This window comes from Lepidochelys kempii, chromosome 3 (assembly GCF_965140265.1).
Source record: "Lepidochelys kempii isolate rLepKem1 chromosome 3, rLepKem1.hap2, whole genome shotgun sequence".
Lineage (NCBI taxonomy): Eukaryota > Metazoa > Chordata > Testudines > Cheloniidae > Lepidochelys > Lepidochelys kempii.
This window is the reverse complement of record NC_133258.1, coordinates 48,582,661-48,592,029: the sequence shown is the minus strand read 5'-3', so window position 1 is coordinate 48,592,029 and position 9,369 is coordinate 48,582,661. Positions and strand designations below refer to the sequence as shown.

The 9,369-nt window shown below is 44.3% G+C and overlaps 1 protein-coding gene across 1 annotated transcript; it reads right to left on the bottom strand.

Annotated features, from left to right (window-relative positions):
* Positions 1-1,213: 1,213 nt before the first annotated feature.
* LOC140908160 (uncharacterized) lies at positions 1,214-5,269 on the bottom strand. The gene is made up of 2 exons (XM_073335126.1): positions 3,071-5,269; positions 1,214-1,884 (listed from the first exon to the last, which is right to left on the bottom strand). Exons 1-2 carry the CDS (start codon positions 4,984-4,986, stop codon positions 1,812-1,814), a joined length of 1,989 nt encoding a protein of 662 aa, XP_073191227.1. The 5' UTR covers positions 4,987-5,269; the 3' UTR covers positions 1,214-1,811.
* Positions 5,270-9,369: the final 4,100 nt, after the last annotated feature.

The window sequence follows — 9,369 nt, the reverse complement described above, 5'->3', positions numbered from 1 at the left end:
ATTACTTACTAAAAGTTCTAAGACTCCATTCCTGTTCTGTCCCCGGCCAAGACGACTACAGACAGACCCCCAAACCCTTTGTTTCTCTCCCTCCTCCCAGCTTTTGAAAGTATCTTGTCTCCTCATTGGTCATTTTGGTCAGGTGCCAGCGAGGTTACCTTTAGCTTCTTAACCCTTTACAGGTGAGAGGAGTTTTCCCCTGGCCAGGAGGGATTTCAAAGGGGTTTACCCTTCCCTTTATATTTATGACACGCCCCCCAAATCTCAGCTAGGGTGAAACACTGGCTGGGATTTCTTCCTGGAGCTCTAGGAAAACAGAGTTAATAAGACACATGCATCTCTAAATATACTACCAAGTACATAAAGACTAACAATATTTTCCACATCTCAAGGACGATTTTAACCAGTTGATTCTGGGAAACTTTCACGGGAGAGTGCATCAGCCACTTTGTTAGAAGCTCCTGAGATGTGTTGGATGTCGAAATCAAAATCTTGGAGAGCTAAACTCCACCGAAGAAGTTTTTTGTTAGTTTCTTTGACAGTGTGAAGCCACTTTAGTGCAGCATGGTCGGTTTGCAGGTGGAAACGCCGTCCCCAAACATATGGGCGTAGCTTTTCCAGAGCGTAGACAATGGCATAACATTCTTTTTCAGTGACTGACCAGTTGCTTTCCCTCTCAGACAGTTTTTTGCTGAGAAATACTACAGGGTGGAATTCTTGATCAGGTCCTTTCTGCATTAAAACTGCTCCCACACCACGCTCGGATGCATCTGTGGTTACTAGGAACGGTTTGTCAAAGTCTGGGGCCCTTAGTACAGGGTCAGACATGAGTGTCGCTTTAAGCTTGTTAAAGGCCTTCTGACACTTTCCGGTCCACTGAACAGCATTTGGCTGTTTCTTTTTGGTTAGGTCTGTCAGTGGGGCAGCGATTTGGCTGTAGTGCGGTACAAATCGTCTGTAATAACCGGCCAAGCCTAAGAAGGATTGAACCTGTTTCTTTGACTTTGGGACAGGCCACTTTTGGATAGCATCCACTTTGGCCTGTAGGGGGCTGATAGTTCCTTGACCCACCTGGTGTCCTAGGTAAGTCACTCTGTTTAGGCCTATTTGACACTTCTTAGCCTTAACAGTTAGTCCTGCCTCCCTTATGCGCTCAAGGACTTCTTGTAGATGTTCCAGGTGGTCTGCCCAGGAATCCGAAAATATGGCCACATCGTCAAGGTAGGCGACTGCATATTCTCCTAATCCCGCTAGGAGACCATCTACAAGTCTTTGGAAAGTGGCGGGTGCATTTCGCAGCCCGAAAGGGAGTACATTAAATTCATACAGCCCGAGATGTGTGATGAAGGCTGACCTTTCCTTGGCAGATTCATCTAGCGGTACCTGCCAGTACCCCTTGGTTAAGTCCAAGGTAGAGATGAACTGGGCCCTTCCCAGTTTCTCTAATAGTTCATCTGTGCGTGGCATGGGATAGTTGTCTGGGCGAGTTACAGCATTTAGCTTACGGTAGTCCACGCAAAAACGTATTTCCCCATCTGGTTTGGGAACTAGAACCACTGGAGATGCCCATGCACTTTCAGAGGGGCGGATTACACCCATCTGTAACATATCCTGGATCTCCCGTTCTATAGCAGTTTTAGCTTGAGGAGACACCCGGTAAGGTTGGACCCTAATTGGGTGAGCATTACCTGTGTCAATGGAGTGGTATGCCCGTTCAGTCAGTCCTGGGGTGGCTGAGAACGTTGGCGCGTAGCTAGTGCACAGCTCCTGGATCTGCTGTCGCTGCATACGCCCAAGGGTCATGGAGAGGTTCACCTCTTCCACACCACCAGTACATTTCCCTTCGTAGTAGACACCTTCAGGCCACTCAGCGTCGTCTCCTCCCTGGGCTGTAAACTGACAAACCTTTAATTCTCTGGAATAAAAGGGCTTTAGAGAATTAATATGATACACCTTAGGCTTTCGGTTGGAGGTGGGGAATGCTATGAGATAATTAACAGCTCCCAGGCGCTCCTGGACCACGAATGGCCCTTCCCACGATGCTTCCATTTTATGGGCCTGGAGCGCCTTTAAGACCATGACCTGGTCTCCTACTTTGAAGGAACGCTCTCTGGCATGTTTATCATACCAGGCTTTTTGCTCTTTTTGAGCATCCTGTAAGTTTTCTCTAGCAAGGGCTAAAGAGGTTCGGAGGGTGTTTTGTAGGTTGGTTACAAAGTCCAGAATGTTAGTTCCTGGAGAAGGTGTAAATCCCTCCCATTGCTGCTTCACCAACTGCAATGGCCCCTTAACCTCACGGCCATATACAAGTTCAAATGGGGAAAACCCTAAACTGGGATGTGGTACAGCTCTGTAGGCAAAGAGCAACTGCTGCAATACTAGGTCCCAATCATTGGAGTGCTCATTTACGAATTTACGTATCATGGCCCCCAAAGTTCCATTAAACTTCTCCACCATGCCATTTGTTTGATGATGGTAAGGAGTGGCAACCAAGTGATTTACCCCATGAGCTTCCCAAAGGTTTTTCATAGTTCCTGCCAGGAAATTAGTCCCTGCATCTGTGAGGATGTCGGAGGGCCAACCTACCCTGGCAAAAATGTCTGCTAGTGCCTGGCACACACTTTTAGCCCTGGTGTTGCTTAGAGCTACTGCTTCCGGCCATCGGGTGGCAAAATCCATGAAAGTCAGTATGTACTGCTTTCCTCTGGGTGTCTTTTTCGGAAAAGGACCCAGAATATCCACAGCTACTCGCTGAAATGGAACTTCAATGATGGGGAGTGGCTGGAGAGGAGCTTTGACCTGGTCTTGGGGTTTTCCCACTCTTTGGCACACCTCACAAGACTGGACATAGGTAGAAACATCCTTGCCCATTCCCTCCCAGTGGAATGACCTCCCCAAACGGTCTTTGGTCCTGTTCACCCCAGCATGGCCACTAGGGTGATCATGGGCTAAGCTCAAGAGCTTGGCCCGGTATTTAGTTGGAACTACCAACTGTCTCTGAGGATGCCAGTCTTCCTGGCGTCCCCCAGAAAGAGTTTCCTTGTATAAAAGTCCTCTTTCTACAACAAACCTGGATCGATTAGAAGAGCTGAGAGGCGGTGGGTTGCTCCGTGCCGCCGTCCAAGCTCTCTGGAGGCTTTCATCTGCTTCCTGTTCGGTCTGGAACTGTTCCCTTGATGCTGGAGACATCAGTTCCTCATGGGATTGTGGACCTAGGCTTGGTCCCTCTGGAAGCGATATAGGGGATGGAGCTGTTTCTGTTGACTGTGAACCGCTCTCCGCTGGTGTACTATGTTGGGATTCAGGCTCCGGCTGAGCCTCTTGTGTAGGGTTATCGGCTGCTGCCAGTTCAGGTTCGGTGGGGCCCTCTGGGGTTGAGGTTGCAAGTACTGGATTCAGTGCTGACACGGGGTCTGGTGTTGGTTGTTCGGCTGGTTCCGGTTCTGGGACTGGTTCCGTCTGGGTCTCTGGGACTGGATCCACTACTGCTGTTGCAGACATTGGCCTGGGGTCCAGGTCCATCACCTCTGACTGGGTCCTGATAGAAGTTTCCGGAACAGAGCTAGGCCTCACGGCTTGTTTAGCCTGGTTGCGGGTGACCATTCCCACCCTCTTGGCCTGCTTCACATGATTGGCCAAGTCTTCCCCCAACAGCATGGGGATGGGATAATCATCATAGACTGCAAAAGTCCACATTCCTGACCAGCCCTTGTACTGGACAGGCAACTTGGCTGTAGGCAAATTGAAAGAGTTGGACTTGAAGGGTTGAATCGTCACTTGGATCTCTGGGTTGATTAAATTGGGGTCCACTAAGGAAGCATGGATAGCTGACACTTGTGCTCCGGTGTCCCTCCACGCGGTGACCTTCTTCCCACCCACACTCACAGTTTCCCTCCGCTCCAAGGGTATCTGGGAGGTATCTGGGCCTGTGGACCTCTGGTGTGATTCCGGTGCAATGAACTGTAATCTGTTGGGGTTCTTGGGGCAGTTGGCCTTTACATGCCCCAGCTCGTTACACTTAAAACATCGTCCAGCTGACGGGTCACTGGGGCGAGGAGGGTTGCTGGAGAACGGGGTGGTGGGACGATAAGGGGTCTGGAGGGTTCTTTGGGAGGTAGGTGGGGCTTTGGGCGGCCCCCGGTAATAGGGTGTGGTCTGGGGTGGTCCCTTCTGGTCTCCGCTCCAACTGCGACCAGTTTTCTTCTTCTCTGCCACCTCCACCCATCTGGCTCCAATCTCTCCTGCCTCAATTACAGTTTTGGGTTTCCCATCTAGGATGTATCTTTCTATTTCCTCAGGAACACCCTCTAAGAATTGTTCCATTTGCATTAGGAAGGGCAAATTTACTGGAGATTCAACACTTGCTCCTGATATCCAGGCATCCCAATGTTTTACAATGTGGTAGGCATGTCGGGTAAATGACATGTCTGGTTTCCACCTTAGGGCTCTGAACCTCCGACGAGACTGCTCGGGTGTTATCCCCATTCTGACTCTCGCCTTGGATTTAAACAGTTCATACTTGTTCATGTGTTCTTTAGGCATTTCAGCTGCCACCTCAGCTAAGGGTCCACTGAGCTGCGGCCTCAGCTCTACCATGTATTGGTCAGTAGAGATGTTGTACCCAAGGCAGGCCCTTTCGAAGTTTTCTAAGAAGGCCTCAGTATCATCACCTGCCTTGTAGGTGGGGAACTTTCTGGGATGGGAAGTGGTACCTGGAGAAGGATTGCTAGGGTTTGTTGGTATATTCTGCTGGGCCTTTATCCTCTCCATCTCCTCCACATGCTTCCTCTCTTTTTCCCTCTCCTCCTCCACATGCTTCCTTGCCTCCATTTCCCTCTTGTGGGCAGCCTCTTGGTGTTGTTCTGCCTCCCTTTCTTGTTCCTTCTTCAGCTGCATGAGTTCTATCTGTCTTTCATGTTCCCTTTGTTTTTCCTCAGCCTGAAATTTGGCTAATTCCAGCTGTAGTCGAGCTGAGGATTTGGCCATTCTAACCTCTCTGTTTTTAACTAACTTTACACCCGAGGTTTAGAAATAAACAAACAAAACTTGGCTGTAAAATTTTGCTGTGCTGGAATAGAATACCTATTCTCTGATAGTGATTGTCAGCCTACAGAAAAAGACAATTCCCTTGTCTCTGCTCTGGGCCCAAATTAAAGCAAAAACCCTCCAACTACTTGGAAACCTGCTTACCCAGCCCAAAGAAGAAAAAAATTTCTTTTCAAACCTGTGCTCCTTGTAAAACAAAAAAAAAAAATCAAAATCCTAAAAAAAACCCTGCCACTTTTGTCTCCAGGCAAATGGGTAGAGCACACACCCCCTATTTACTTTTAGGAAGAAAAGAGAAAAAAAAAAAAAAAAACCTCTGGGTTGGAAGACTGTGAATTTCCCTGCAGGAGTTAAGTACCCTGCCTCCAGGCAAAGAAAATCTGCAATTCACAAGATAATCCCCTTTTGTCTCTGCTTGGCCACAAAGCAGAGAGAAACCAAGCTGCTTTCAGTTTCAAAGCTGCTTCTGGACTTCCTAAAAATTCCTTTTTAAAATCTGTATTTCTAGTTCAAAAAATCTCAACTGGATCTCAAAATGATTTCAGGTTAATCCCACCACTGTGCCACCATGTCAAGGTTCCTCCCCCACTCTGAACTCTAGGGTACAGATGTGGGGACCTGCATGAAAAACCTCCTAAGCTTATCTTTACCAGCTTAGGTCAAAACTTCCCCAAGGTACAAAATATTACCCCCGTTATCCTTGGAATGGCCGCTACCACCACCAAACTAATACTGGTTACTGGGGAAGAGCTGTTTGGACGCGTCCTTCCCCCCAAAATACTTCCCAAAACCTTGCACCCCACTTCCTGGACAAGGTTTGGTAAAAAGCCTCACCAATTTGCCTAGGTGACTACAGACCCAGACCCTTGGATCTTAAGAACAATGAACAATCCTCCCAACACTTGCACTCCCCCTTTCCTGGGAAATGTTGGATAAAAAGCCTCACCAATTTGCATAGGTGACCACAGACCCAAACCCTTGGATCTGAGAACAATGAAAAAGCATTCAGTGTTTTACAAGAAGACTTTTAATAAAAAATAGAAGTAAATAGAAATAAAGAAATCCCCCCTGTAAAATCAGGATGGTAGATATCTTACAGGGTAATTAGATTCAAAAACATAGAGAACCCCTCTAGGCAAAACCTTAAGTTACAAAAAAGATACACAGACAGAAATAGTTATTCTATTCAGCACAATTCTTTTCTCAGCCATTTAAAGAAATCATAATCTAACACATACCTAGCTAGATTACTTACTAAAAGTTCTAAGACTCCATTCCTGTTCTGTCCCCGGCCAAGACGACTACAGACAGACCCCCAAACCCTTTGTTTCTCTCCCTCCTCCCAGCTTTTGAAAGTATCTTGTCTCCTCATTGGTCATTTTGGTCAGGTGCCAGCGAGGTTACCTTTAGCTTCTTAACCCTTTACAGGTGAGAGGAGTTTTCCCCTGGCCAGGAGGGATTTCAAAGGGGTTTACCCTTCCCTTTATATTTATGACAGCATATAATTATTAATTGACCTTTTATGATTTAAGAGGGATGATAATGATAAAATTTTGCACACGCTGTCTCTGTTGCTCAGGCATTGGTATTGCCTAGCATGAAGAATCAAGATATGAGAATGCAGGAACTAAATCAGTCCCAAGATGCAGAACATTTGTTTCTCTTCCAGGAAGAATAAAAGCCACTCTGTGATTAAATATTTATATTGTATCCATGAGGAAATCCAGGCCAGGAGCTATACAAAGTTTATTTCAAACTAAACTCAAAAGCTCTGCCCCCATTTTGTTTTTAAGAATAAAACCTAAGAGCTTTGAAAATATAATAAAACTGGAACCTAAGATTCTTGCAAGATAATACTCTGGTAAGAACTATTCGTCAATACTTACTTCATGCAGTGGACTCATGCTGGGAGGTTCAAAAAGATTTGTTACAATTTATTATTTCACAATCCAAATACCCTGTGTACAGTTGAGTACTTGAAGTCAATAGCTATCCAGAGAATTAGATATGTCATTTTATAATACCACTAAGTAAAACAGCCAATGGTAATTAGAACATAACAGTTACTAGGTTTTATTGTAGAGGCCTTGCTGATCTAGGTCTTCTTTTTCATAGAAGCCAAGGTGTTGTACAAAGAGATTTGTGTTACTTTCTTCAGGAGTTGAATGAATATCAGTAAACCAGGCACACATACACCTTTTCCAGTTAAATCACATTCTCAGGGCCCCCCACACTACAGCATTACCAACAACCTTATTAATGAACAATTCCGCAGAATGTTGTATTGCCTTTACTGGCAACTGGTTACATAGATAACAAATTGCCTGTCTAGTCTTCAGATGGGAGGGCACAGAGGAAACTGACTCTCCCTGTGGATAGCATGGCAGTATGTGTTTCACAGAAGAGGGCAGCTCTAGTTTCACTTCTGAGAGCTGTGTATTCTGATGAAAAGAAGATGATGTAAATAGTTAGATAACTGGGATTCCTTAAATGACAGAAGAGTTCTGATCTTATCTTGATTAAATATTGGTATCAGAAGTAAACAAAATTCCCCTCTTTTAGAAAGATTGTAATTGGCTATGCTGCAGATCTCACAGCATCTTGAACTGCTTCCTGTGAATGAGTTACCACCTATGTCCATATAACATGTTCATATGGTGAAGCCAAATGTCCCTAACAAATCCGAATGCTCTATTCATTTGAAGGAACAAATCACTTATTATTAGAACATGTGCTTCTTTCAGCAGCAACAAGGGGTTAAGTCATGGTACACAGAACTACAAAACAAACTACCAAAAAGATTCTCTACACTAAAACATCACATTTTGGCAATTTTTTAATCATATGAACAGTAATACATTTTGTTTGCAACCAGGTGCCTGAGGAAGCTGCAGTACCTGATACGTTAACCTAATGTATATTCCATGTGCTGTTACAAATCAAGAAATAACTGCTCTAATACCAAAGGCATTATTCAGGGGGAAAGGGTAATTTTGTATGCTTTGTTGTTATTTATAAATGTCAACTAACCAAGCGACAAAAAAATATTGGTTTATAAAAGAAATTTTCTGAATTATCAGATCTTGGTGACGTGTGAAGCAATTTTTGGTCCCAATTCACACTACTTATGCTAACAATCAATGGAGTTCCCATGTGCGTGCCTTTTTTACTGCTTGAAAATTATCCAGTATGGCACCTTTGAAGTCCATGTGATTGCATCTGTTTATGGCCTGTGGTGAGGTTGTTCCTATGCCCTTAAGGTTCACATGGAATAGGTGGTTTCTGGTGGGATATTTTTCACAGTCTTGAGTGAGTGCATGTGTTTGTCAATACTATCAAGAACCAGTGGATAGCAGGGGGAGACTGTCATTACATACAATGCTTAAATTATTATGGTGATTCAGTGGTGAGTTATTGACTGGTTGGTTCCTGTGGTGTAAGAAACAGAATTCACAGACTAGCTTGCCCCTCCCTGAAATAGTTTTCAGTAAGTAACTATGTTATTCAAGGGCCAAAGAATCCTGTGGCACCTTATAGACTAACAGACGTATTGGAGCATAAGCTTTCGTGGGTGAATACCCACTTTGTCAGATGCATATAGTAGAAATTTTCAGAGGCAGGTATAAATATGCAAGCAAGAATCAGGCTAGGGATAATGAGGTTAGTTCAATTGGGAGGATGAGCCCCTCTTCTAGCAGCTGAGGTGTGAAATTATTCAAATACAGCAAGGCCACAGAATATGCCATAGATTCTAAAGAGTGAAAAGTGTGATAGGCCATCTCTTCCCAACAGCTGACTAAGGGTCTTGTTAACACATTTTATTTGTTTCAGTTTTACTGTACCTATTTTGAATTCTAAGTTCCACACAAAATTAAAATTAATAACATTTCCATGTCAAGTTCAAAATCACATACAAAACTGCCCTTGAAACAGTGCTGAACAAGCTCATTAAGTAATAATAATAGAATAATGACAGTAACCCTGGATCAAACCATCTATATCTCTCATCTCTCTCTGCCCCTTCTGAGGGGCATTGGTTTGAACTGTGTGCTCACCTCTCTTGCAGTAAACACAGGCTCTTTCATTAATAACCATACAGTTATTTTTGTGAATGCTCTATTCTGGTGAAATCTGAAAACCAGGGGGGGAAATTTAGAAAGATAAATGTGTCTTTCAAAAAATATATTTTTTTTTCAGTAAATTATTTCTCCATGTATTTTGTGTAATTGAGACTGAAGATATAAGTACATTCTAACTAATTGACAACTACCTTGGAAAACTGATCAATCTGAATCTAAATCCTTCCTATGCCATCTCATGTCA